Raw genomic sequence first — 12,644 nt, 5'->3', positions numbered from 1 at the left:
CATCTAATTAAGCCTGGGTCAACGCCGCGGCTTGTGTGCTTACCATAATTACAGGAGTCACAATCACGGGGAAGCAGGTCAGGGCTGTTCGTCGTCATTGTCTCGTTGGAATTTGCAGCGATGCATTTGAAAAAAGACGACCAAAATTTGAGTGCCAATCCACTTCCCGTATTTTTCTAGGATTTTTTTCATGTCACAAAAAAACCGCAAGGTCTTTATTTTACTATGTACAACAAAAAATTATATTTATCTCTAGAATTGTAAATGTTGTGCTGAACTAGTAACGAATTGGCATGTTTTGTTAATGTGACAAACCTTACTAATTGGCTGTGTTGGGTGGTGGCGGGTTTAATGACAAATTTATATTTGCGCGATCTAACTCAAAAAAACCCTCATGGTTTATCTCTGATCTTTAACAGGTCATGAGTGTTGCAGAAGATATCTCGGTGAAAAAGAAAAAAGCATTCTCCACAGAATGCACGAATTGAAAAGGTGACCTCAGTAATTGTGAATAACTGTGATGTGCATTGTTACCACGTAAGTAATAAAATGATTGTGCAGGGTTATATCGTGTCATCATCATCATCATCATAATCGATGACGAGCCATTCAGACGAGACAGAAGGCAGCAGCCCGGGCGGTGAGCTGCCGCCACCGACAATTGCCCCCCTCCCCAAGCTCTGCAGTTCTATATATATTAATATATTTTCAGCCAATTAATGAGTGTTTATTCAACACTGTACCTTCGCACAAACACAAGAGGAAGGTCCCCCTCCCCTCCGGTTTAGTTTCACATGACCGCAAGGGCAAGTGCGGTTAGCGAGCACCTAATGAAGGCTGGCGCAGTCCCCAAGGAGGTGCTGTGGGCAGGACCATGCCTGACCACATTTGTATCCCAAATGCTAATGAAGTAGATCGATATATTGTACCATGTGATTCTTTCCCGTAGCCTCCTGCACCCTTAGCCTGGCACATCAGTCAAACCGTCACCTCCTGCCAGCTGTGTGCCTTTTGGCACTCCGCTCGACAGCCTCAAAGTGCAACCCAGCCTGGCGCGGGCGCTGTGGCGATGTCACCATCATTTCATGCGAACGGTGGCTGCTGCTGCTGTTGTTCGTGATGTCGTTCGGCCTTTAAGGGAGCTTCCAGAGATGTTCTTTTTTAAACAAAGCAAATGCGGTGCACTTTGGTTATGCTAATGACATGGTGTGTTTGTTTATTTGTTTGTTCATGATATCTATAAATACATAGTCATATTAATAAATTAATTTTTTAGTATCTAGTTTCACATATAAAACAAAAATCAGGCTTCAGCTGACCTTCACAAACCTTGACGTAGGAATCCTACCCATGTTGAAGTGGCGTTCATATTATCAAACTTAGTGGGGGTTTTTTGTTGCTGTTGTTCGTAGCCAATTGAAAGAGACGCGAATTTGTTTGTTGGCGATGTGCCGTGGGAGCTGAGCCAGCGGTGGCTCGAGTCGCTTCGTGGGTGAAATTTAGTCGCTTGTCGATGTCGAAATTGGCTGCGAAAGCTCTTCAGCCGCCGGCGAGGCGGAGGAGCCTCGTCGGTCAGAATTTGGTCGACAACGGTAAACAGCTTTGTGAGAGTGACGATCTTGTCGGGTGACGGAAGGCTTCGTGACAAAAAAAAATTGGCTTAAAACAACTACGACTACTTGGGCCTAACCCAAAAACACTAAATCTATATCGGGCGCGCTAAGAGATATCGAACGCAATATAAATGTCCAGCCGCAAATGCGGCGCTGACTCGGCAACCGCCGCTGCCACGTAGTTTGTGGACCGCAGACGTCGTAGCTCAAGGGCCTCGAAAACGAGACGCGAAATCTGCGTCTCCGCCGCGACGCCCGGGTGACGTTCCAGGCCGTCGACGGTGACGGAGTCTTGATTTCAAAATTCATTGACCTTTCCGTTTAAGGGATAATAATTTTTTTGGGAAATCCTGACCGTAAAGAACACCCGCTTGTGGCGAGCGCGTTTCTGGGCAGATGGGGGAAGGGCGCCCCGTTTTCGTTGGCAATCCGTGCCGGGCTCTGCCGCTCACGGCCACGCACGCGAAGAGAATGCAATTTTCACGCTCCAAAATAAAACCTGGAAGCTGTCGCCGTGGCGATTGCCCCGTTACCCGAGGTCATCGGCACGCTCGGGAGACGAGGGGGCCTGTCGCCTGCCAATTAAAAGGGGTGGAGACCGAGCTAAGTTAATTAGAATCTAAAACAAAATTGCCCACGGACAAAGAAAGAGACACCGTTAGCTTGTAATTGCCTGGTGCGGGGCGGCGGGGGGGCAGCGGAGTGTGGTGCAGCGCCCGGGGCTGGAAAGAAACTGTTGGGCGCGGTTCCGCCATAGGTGAGCAGCTCACTCGCTGTTCATAACGAGCGCCGCTAACGAGCGGATGGGCCACCGGGGGCTTCGTGCGGAAAAACCCACAGCGCGGTTTTTCGGGTTCGTCGTTCTCCCGTCAAGCGCAACCTTCACACTGCACCCATTCGTTCCACGGCCAGGGTGGATCGCCGCGTTGCCGGACCGCGAGCGACTGCTTTTGTGCAGTGGCGCACCGATTGTGTGGCCCTCTTTTTAATAATTGGTTCAGTTCATTCCATTACCGTTATTTCGCCGGTGTGATCTTGTTCACTATTTGAATCGATCGGTGAGCACACGTCATTACGTCTCTTGGCACACACACACCCCCCCTTGACTTGTGTTCCACACTCTTTGTCCACCTTTGCTCGATGTGACGAAAACAGAAGATGGCAAGGGGGATTGGGGGGGGGGTGACGGTTTGTCAGCGTCTGTTCCCACGCGGGCGACGTGAGCTTTGCTGCATCGCCGCTTCGCCGAGCCCTTTTTTGTGTGAGATGCTCGCGATGTGATTTGGAGTTGTGCTCTGCAGTGTTATTCGACGAATGATTTTAAACATTTATCTCAAGCCCTCAACTGCTCGGTAAATTGCACCGAGCTCAAAGCTTGCGAGGTGGCAGTGGGGATAGGTGGCGGGGGGAGCTGGTGGTGCCAGAAATGTGGTGTGTATTATTGATGACCTCGTGGTTTTGATGTGTTTTCAGTGTTCGAATGTCCGGCCCGCCTTGCATTTCTTGCTTTTGAAGAGTGATATATTTAATTTTACATTTTTACACTCTGCCCTTGAAAGGAAAATATATATATCTCATTTAAAAAAAATTCATCCTGCCCTGGTGCATTAATCCTGCCCCGGTGCATTAATTTTTAACGATGTAAAATTAAGCCCTTTGTGTTTTGCCACCTTCACAAATTTCAAAATTACCCATAAATTATCATCGATAGCGACGGCCTCTTTCCAGCTCCCACAATTCCCAGGTTTCTTTGCGTGAGAGAGGGAGGTATGGTGCCTCGGGGGGGAGGGGGGTGATGGAGGGGGATTGGGGGGCTTTCAGCTGGTTATAAATAAACCGACTCCATATCCCAAACCGAGCATTTCGGAGGTGACGCCGATTAAGCCGTCCCCGAGAGAGGAAGCAAGACAGACCGGCTCTGCGAGCGGCGGATTCGGAGCTCGGCAATTGAGCCATCTCCTAAAGAACAAAATCGACGTCATCTGACGGGAGGAGGCGGCGGAGAGGGGAGGTGGGGCTGGCGTTGTTGTCACCCAGATTTTGATTCGCTGAGTGTGGGGCGATCCACTGCGTCGCGGGTCGATGTCGATGAGAAAATGGTGGGCGACGTTCGTCTCCACCCGGTGAATAACGCCACCGAGAGGCTGACCCTTAAGCTCTTGACGGGTTTGCTTGAATCCCTTGATAGGCCGGTGGGAGAGTTGAAAAAGAGGTCACGAGGTCAAAGTACACAAACGACGAACGCGGGGCTGGTGCTCGTCTCTTTTTGGCAGGCCCGAGGACACCGTTTGGAAATTCCACATTACTGTGCCAGAGTTTATCCCCAATGTAGCCACTGTCGACTTGCCACAAAGTGGTTCACATCTTATTGGTTCCAGAGCGTAGATTATAATCTTGCTGGAACCAACAAGCCCTCGACCATAATAGTCCGGCCCGCAACCATGCCACTGTGAATTGAGATTCCTTAAATGCCGCCACATGGACAGAACACAGTTTTAATCAACGCTAGCACCAATCAATTCCTGCGATTAATTGGTGTAATTTATCGGCTCGTAATGTTTCACCCCCCCACCTTCCCCCCCACCCCCCAAAGCGACTTGGTTAATAATCACGATTTAGGGAGGGTCGTGATTTGTTTTGAGAAGTGATTGTTATCGTCTTAGTTCTACCGTCCCGATTGTATTTGTCCTTGTTCAATCTCTCCCCCTCTCACGTGCACACTTGTGTGCGTTCCGTTTGACCCCAATTTATCACGGTTGGCTACGTAAGGTGTAAACGAAGTTCGACACACATACACATATATATGCAGGGGAACATTCGGATAACGTGGCGTGCATCAACCTTGGCGCACATTGTTAACCGCACCGCCACGGTAATATTCTACGCACGCGTCGCGAGCAACAATTTACTTTAATCGATCCACTCGTACACATTCAGTGTACCTAACACCAAACAATTAAGACTCATCGGGAAGAGCGGTGGCCCAGTGGTTTAATCGTCGCGCTTTTAAACATTTACCCGGCGCAAAATGCCAAGTGCACTCCTCTGCAATTCAATTGTTTGTCCGCCCCATCGCTCAGTGTTTTCTTTTCGAACAGACGGGGGCGACGAGCCGATCCCCACGGCATCCTCCTCCACGTCCCCGGCCACGTCTGCCACGGAGGACGACGAGGCCTCGGTGCTCACGGTGACCTCGGTGACCTCCAGCCAGACGGTGCAGCCCAGCTCCGGCACGCAGCGGATGCAGCCGGGGCTGCCGGCCATCGCCAGCGGCTCGGCGCTCTCTGACCTCGTGCACCGCTCCCTGCTCAAGAAGGACTTCCTGGGCCGCGAGCCGTTCTTCAGCCAGCAGAACGCCGGCCGTCTCGTCGCGTCGCTCGAGAGCGCCAAGCGGGAGGGCGGCCGCTTCACGAACCCCCGCGACCCCGAGAGCGCCGACAAACCCGCCGGCGAACAGCACGGCCGCGATGACGACGACAATGACAACAACAACCGACGCGACGACGGTCACGGCAGCGACGACGGCAATGACAAGGAGGCCCTGGCGGCCGCCATGGCGACCACGGTGCTGACCACCACGGTCACCACGCCGACGCAGCAGACCAAGCTCCAGATTTCCAACTCCGGGCAGACGGCGGCAGCGCCGGCGGTGGCAACGGCGGTGGCGGTGGCATCGGCGGCGGCAGGCACGACGTATGGAACCACCACTGAAGTTCTCACCACGGCTCGCAGCGCCGGCGCGGCGGGGCCCGTCGCTCGGCACGGTGGCGGCGGCGTCATCCCGGCTCACACGACGGCCAAGCGGCAGGACGCCACCTGGGCCACGCGCGCCCCGGCCCAGCCGACCCTGCCCACTGAGCCGCCGGGCGACTACGCAGCTACGCACGCGCGCACCCGGCTCGTCACTGCCGCGGACCCCACGGGGACGACGCGCGATGCCGTCGGCAAGGCCCTGGCCGACGAGGAGCGACGCGGCCCGGAGGAGCCGGAGCGCGGCGACGACGTCACTCCGCCGGGCGATGGGGCGACTAGGAGTGGCAGCCTTGCCGCTCTGAGCGCAGCCGCCACCACCGGCGCCGCCGCCATTGCTACAAACGAGGGCGGTGATGGCAAAGCTGCTCCCACGGCAGCGGTTGGCGTAGAGGAGCGTCCGACCGAAACGAGTCCCGTGGCTGAGGCGGTGCTGCCGGAGATGGACAAGGACGAGTCGCTGGGGGTCGCGACCGAGGCGGTCGGACGGCCGGAGGTCACCGCGACCGTCGCTGCTGCTACTGCCGCCGCCGCCGCTGCGGAGGAAGAGGAGGAGGACGACGCTCTGTCGAGCGACGTTCACCCGGACAGCGACGCGGCCACGTCCGCCGTGACCGATGCCGACGAGGAGACGACCACCACCACCATCATCACCACGACCATCATCACCACCGTGCAGACGCCAGGTAAACGCGGTGCCGCGATTTTCGGGACTGGAGGGGGGGGGGATTGGTGAAGGCGGTGATGGTGAAGGCAGCCGCACGTGGGCCCACCCGCCTGCCCAGCCTCGGCACTGTGGATGATCATGACAGTGGCGGTAGCAATTTACCGTTTTGAAGATGTTGAACCTGGCATCGGTGAATGTGACTTATCGAAAATAATTGTTACGATGCTCGCGATAGCGGTGACGATCATTGTGATCTCCGTGGATGATAATCTTTCACCGCATGCTGATACATTTTTGGAGACGATCATTTTGGATGATCATGAATGGTCTAAGATGGTAAAGATGATGGTGATGATGGTGATGACAATGATTTATCAGAGATCTCTTCAAAGATTACACAATACCTCCGAGACAGCGCGATTGTGTCAATGCATGATGATTCGCGTAGTCGCGGCCTGGTTCGTGCTGCCTCTAACTTCCTCTCTTTTTTCACCTCCTATAAAGACGGGCCGTTGCCTGAAACGTCACCCATTCTATATTTTTACCTCCTTAAGACCACCGTAAGTCGATCGGGGCAGGTCGTGTGTGGTGGGGCAAAGTGTGGGTACGTCCAAAAAATACCCGATTGCAATCTCGTCGTGGAAGCGCCTTTCTGCTTTCCACCAGCAGTGGCATGACCAAGCAGTTGCACGGCTGCACCTTTACATGTTTGAGCAAAGCGGTAAAACGACGCCTTCCCGAAATCCTCATGGCTTGTGAATCGGCGCTAACTCGTCAATCCCCATCCCCCCACTCCTTTGTCGTCCGCTCCGCCAACCCACCCCCCTGGGCCTCCACCACCAGTGCCGTGCAACATGAACTACACAGGCCCCGACGGCTACATCGACTCGCCCGATTCGCCGGGGTTTCCCTACTTCAGCAGCCTGGACTGCACCTACACCGTGACGGTGTACACCGGCTACGGCGTCGAGCTGCAGGTGAGGAGGGCCTCGCAGCCGTGGGCCGCACTTCCCCTTGCAACTAAAAAAATCTAAAAATCTATACAGAGTGGGGATCAAGCGTTTCCACGGCCGTTTTAAATATCTGGCCCAAGTCGCGCCAGTCCGTTTCAAGCCTGGCTCGATTCTTGTAGCGAAACGTCCAGAGCGGTGCGGCTGTAATAGACCCCCCTCCCCCCCCCGAAGGATCTAGAGGCTTGACTTGATGCACCAGCGGCAGCAGCAGCAGGATTCGAACGTGCAACTTTCCGATCGCGAGTTCTGCGGGCGATTGTAAATACCACGTTTGTGCGTCAACTCTACAAATACGTCGACTACTACTACACACTGTCCGCTTCGTAGTGAACTTTGTTCGCAGGGATAGGCCATTGTCGTCCACGTCGCGGTCCAAATTTGAAAAATGCACCCGTGCAATTACGCAATTTGGAGGAGGAGGAGGAGGAATGTTGAAAAGCCCAAGCAAAATGTTGACAACTGTACAAGACGTTCGCTGGAGTATACACCCGGCATCATCAGGTGTTCAACAAGAACTCAGGCTTATCTTAAAATGTTGAGCATTTTACATACACTAAGATCTAACCCGAATTATGAATCAATCATATTGTGAAGCGTAATTTTTAGTCACGAATGCCTACAGATGAAGTTACCATCAACACACACCCGCACCAACACCCGCACCAACACCCGCACCAACACCCGCACCAACACCCGCACCAACACCCGCACCAACACCCGCACCAACACCCGCACCAGCACCCACACCAGCACTCTCACCAACACCCGCAACGTCGTAAAATAAGAACGAAATGTTTGCCGATGCTCTGCGGGACGGCACACTTCACGGGCTGACTGCGGCTATGGGGAGCGCTCTCTACGCAAGCGTCGGCACCGGACAACACTTTTGAGCGCGCGCAACGGCGGCAGCTGTTGTTGTTTTTTCTCCTTCACCGTCCGTCCCTGCTGCAGCAGCCATAAATTTTAGAGCAAACGGGAGAACGCGCGGACGCGCGCGGCCCGCGTAATGAGATGCCGGGTGGCGGCGTTGCGCAGTGCGTCACTCTCGGAGCGCATCTCTGCCGGCATTTGCCGCTCACTCGCTCGCTGTTGATCCTTCCTGCTTCGCCTGCTCGCGGGGGTTTCTTTATTGCCACTGGTACGGTCCCGATACCTCCTTTAAATCCTCTCTGCATACAGCGCAAATACAAATACAAGGGGGGGGGGCTAGAGGGGGGAGGGAGGGAGGCACGGGGAGCCCTGGGGAAAATTCCCGGGGTCCAAAAGGCAGATGAATCAGATTTAGCACGGTTGGCTACGTAGGATGCGAAAGAAGTTGAACGATACGAATTTGCTGTGTCAGACGAGGGATTTGGAGAGTGCAGGGAGTGTGCGGGGAAAGATGCAAGCAGCGAAAGATGGAGGGAGTGCGAGGAGCGAGAGACAAGGATTGGGGTTTAAGGGTCCAGAGAGAGAGAGATGTGCAGGGAGAGAGATAAGATGGTTATAGTTGAGTGCAGAGAGAGATACGAGAACAAGGGAGTGAGAGGATAAGCAGTGGCGGAGTTCAGCTAGAGACGCATATGCTGGAAGAGAGATGATGACGATGAGATGAATATCGTTGAGTGTTGGGACATAATAGAGCAGGGAGAGCGATTAATGCTTGCAGTACAGGGAGTGAGAGATAAGCAAAGGGAGATGTTAATTAAGCAAGAGAGAGATTAATGCGGGGCGATGGCGGTGGATGATACGTGATTCGTAGTCGCTGGATTTTCTTCGAGCACTCAGTCGAGCGCTTCACCCAGACGGAAACATTCCCCGTCGCGTCAAGATTAAGGCACGGAGCCCTCTCCCCCAACGGCTTTCATTTTCGACGTCGGCTGCGAAGACAAAAGTCCGCGTCGCTCCCCCCCCCTCCCACATCACCGCGAGGGCGCAGAATAAAATCTGGTGAACCGTTACCACCGAGTGCGCACACACACACAGAGTGGAGGGGCAAGTGCTGTTAGCGAGCACCTATGCAGGCCAGAATGGCAAACGAGAGGGTGGGTGGTCAGCAGCACGCCTAGCCACCTTTGTATCACCAGTGGCGGTACTCGCACACGCACGCACGGAATTCCGTCGAGAAAACGCACGCACGCATCGCCGGTAACGGTTGCTCGGCATGGCTCAGCCGGTCGGCGTTTTTCCGCCCGCCGCTGCCGGGTCTCAGGAGGCATGTGCGGCCGCTTCGCTCCACAAGCCGCCTGCTTCTCGTCGTGTCACGCAATGGCCACGTGCCACGCTTCGTTTCCCTGGCCAATGACATCCCCGTCATGTCCGCGAGTCCTCTTTACCGACGCCAAACTTCCTTTGGCCGACCCGGTTTTCTTTTCTTTTTCCCAATCGAGCGATTTGCCCTGAGACACGGCGGCCACGATCTCGAGTCCGGCTCCACGCGCCGCGCCGGTCTACGTTGTGTTTTCTTTCGATCAACGCCACGATTTTTACCGCGCGACGACCCCGGTGTTTTTAGGCTCTGCCGCTCTTTGTGGCTGGGGGGGGGGCGGTGAAGTTCCTCCTCCACTCGCCGATTTCACTCCGGTCGCTCGCTCCGCTGTCATTATTCAGTCGCGTCTTTGACAACTCTGCCATGGCTACGAGAATAGTTATCGTTCCCGTGAACTTCACGCGTTGATGCCTCTGCCGGCGTTGAGGGCTCTTCCCACCGGATTCACCGGCGTTCAACTCTCATGTCGCACAATGAACATTCCTCCGCCTCCGTCTTTCCTCGCGCCGCTCGACTTTGCCACTTGCTCCCTCCCGGCGACTCGTTGCTCCGAGTTCCTGTAACCCTGCGCCGGTTCAACAGACGCGTCGCGCTTCGCACCGCTGCCTCGCCGTTCATGGCTTTCAGGCCATCGCGACCGTGTTATATTTAAATAAATAAATCGTGATTCAAAGGCACTGTTTGTTGCGAGGATGAACCCATACGCTGGAATGGACTTGTGCCGTCGTCATAGATTTAAACATTTTTATATATATAATCATTGACTTTGCAGTTTGCAGTGACCGGCTTGGACCGGCTGGGTGCTCGAATTCCGTCATCATCAGGCCTCTGGTCAATCCACTGTGGGAATGGAGGCCACCCCGAGCCGTCGCCATCTCTCACGATTCCGTAGCGAGTCGCCAAGCAGCTGCCAACGAGCCGAGTTCATGGCTCCATTTCTCCGCGTTGCGCATGCAACGCGGAGAAATGCAACTAGCGGCAAGCCCCGCCACCGCCACATGACCGAGCTGTGGCTGCGGGGGCGGGGCGAGGGGGATGCGAGGGGAAATTGTGTAAAGCAGCGGGAGGTGGGAAATTACCATCGAAATTTCCATCGCGAGGGGGGTGGGAAGATTTTGGGGGGGGAAATGCGACAACCTCAGCGCCGTCGTGAAATTGGAGTTGCTTAACCACTCAACCTTCCGACCCCCCCCCCCCCCCCAAGGGCAAAAACAATGCCAAGCGGGGGTCAGGGTGTTGATTAAGTTATTTTTACATAAACAACAGTTCAGCAAATCATTGTCAACGTCATTTTGGCATCGTTCAGCAATAATGTTGGTTTTGGTTGCGGCCTCAATGTCGGCTTTTTCCTCGGGTGGAATCTCTCATCCAGGAATCCCTGCCGCTGCTCAATGTCTGTGGGAGATGGCCAATAAATGGCACCACAGGTTTGAGGCAAAATAATCTAAAATATATGAACCAAATATCGTAGATTCTAACATCGTAAATTATTCACATAGACTCAGCAAGCACCTTACCCACACAAACGCACGAATTTACGACGTGAACCACAAATGCCTCGCGTCACCCCGCGTTGACGCGAGGCGTCGCTGATACCAGAAACACAACAGCAAATGTCGCGTGGCTTTGCGCGAAGGCATCACTGTGGAAAATGCCCAAAAAACACACAATCACCGACTGCGGGGAAAATAAAAAAAAGAACCCATTTGTGCCAGCACAGCTGCGACGTCCGCCAGCCGCGATGACACGGCTAATTTGCCTCGATGGCTCAGTTTGGCGGAAAGACGTCGTTTGGGGGGTTGGGGGGGGGTGGGAGCTGTCGGTTTCCATGGAAATCTCTGCCGGGGCCGGCGATTCCCTAGAAAAATGTCACTCTCCCTTCCCAAGTGCGCGGCAAAATGAGGAGCGGAGTTTCTGGCACCGGCCACCACCAGTGACTGCTCCTCACATCTTCGTGCGGAGACCATGAGTGCAAGCCTGGCGTGCATGCGAGCTTGGCGCGTGTGCCTGGCACGAGCCTGGCGCGTGTGCCTGGCACGAGCCTGGCGCGTGTGCCTGGCACGAGCCTGGCGCGTGCGTGGCACGTGTGCGAGCCTGGCTGCGTGTGCGCGCTGTGCGGCAGCTGCTTTCGTTCGGCGGTGCCCAGATGGTGGCGAGGAAATCTGGCGAGGGGTCGCAATCTCATTCCGCGCAGCCCTTCAGCAGCCCCGACGGGGGGGCACGCACACAGCCCCGCTGCGCGGTTTTGGTCAGTGATTAAATTTTCTTTTTTTAAAGTTAATTTGTTGCCGCAGAAGGACCTCTGACCTCACGAACACCTGCCCCCAGCGGATTTGTATTTTGTCGTTTTTTAACAACCTCACGAAGCGTTGGTGGATCGCTCCGCTCCACGGGGCCTTTCTGCGTGCATCAGCCGCCACTCGTTCCTGGCTACTTTTTTTATTTTTCAGATTTTGCTTCGTCCTCTTGAGTTTTATGGACCTTTGCCACAATCCACGGCTGGACGAAGGGCCGCCTCCTATCACGCCGTGTCGGTCATAGTGGGTCGTTTGATGGTACTTCACCATGCTGGCCAGCACTGAATAATCCATAATCAAACGCCGCTCCTGGATAACGTTAGTCTCGTCCACAGAGCCAATTGTGCGATTGGATAAAAACTATTTAAATTTTACGTGGCTGAAAAAAAATATCATTATTATCTTTAATGCTCCACAGTACGGGATGTGTGGCTTCAGAAGGGTGGGGTGGGACTCTCAGCCAGCCTCTCCGACACTGCGGGGTCGGTTCAAACGTAACAACACGTGACCAAGTGCATTCTGGTTCAACCGAATTAGTGCCCCCACCACCCCACATCGCCGAAGTTTTTTCATCCTCCTCCCACTCCTCTTGCTCATCCCTCTTTTTCATCCTCCTCCTTGCGTTCCTCGTCTCTCCTTCTTCCTCCTTGCTCCACTTACTCATCTTCTGCGAGGACCGTTCCTGACCCTGGCTCGTCTTGCCACTCATCGTCTCTGGAGGGAGGGTTTCGCAAAGCGGTGCGCGCGCCAGAAGAAAAATAAAACCCACGGACGATCGCGTTCACCGACGCCGCCTCCGAGCAGCGCATCCCCCGCCGGAGATCGCCACCGAGCGCCCAAAGAGCAGCGACCGTCAAGGGCCGACGGGGGAAATCGAAATGGCGATGTTGGACCCTCGATCGAGAGACTCACAAGCGCGTCCTGCCCTGCTCCACGGCAGGCGCCTTGCCCCCCCAAACCCCCCCCCCTCCCCACGACCCCCCCCCCTCTCCCTGCCCACTGTTCACTAAATACATTCTTCTCCACAAGAACGTTTGTTCAAAGATAGCTTCCCTT

At 54.6% G+C, this 12,644-nt stretch overlaps 1 protein-coding gene across 2 annotated transcripts in view; it reads left to right on the top strand.

Annotated features, from left to right (window-relative positions):
• The window catches only part of LOC133348355 (seizure protein 6 homolog), a 75,616-nt gene that overhangs the window by 22,273 nt on the left and 40,699 nt on the right, over positions 1 to 12,644 (top strand). For both annotated transcript variants that reach the window (XM_061561107.1, XM_061561106.1), the window contains exons 2-3: positions 4,712 to 6,049; positions 6,874 to 7,007. In XM_061561107.1, coding sequence (XP_061417091.1) covers positions 4,712 to 6,049; positions 6,874 to 7,007 — 1,472 coding nt within the window. The remainder of the gene's footprint in view (positions 1 to 4,711; positions 6,050 to 6,873; positions 7,008 to 12,644) is intronic.

The sequence above is a fragment of the Lethenteron reissneri genome, chromosome 27 (assembly GCF_015708825.2).
Source record: "Lethenteron reissneri isolate LAM-NWPU_2019-01 chromosome 27, ASM1570882v1, whole genome shotgun sequence".
In the NCBI taxonomy this organism is placed as follows: Eukaryota; Metazoa; Chordata; class Hyperoartia; order Petromyzontiformes; family Petromyzontidae; genus Lethenteron; species Lethenteron reissneri.
This window is presented reverse-complemented; position numbering and strand designations above follow the sequence as displayed.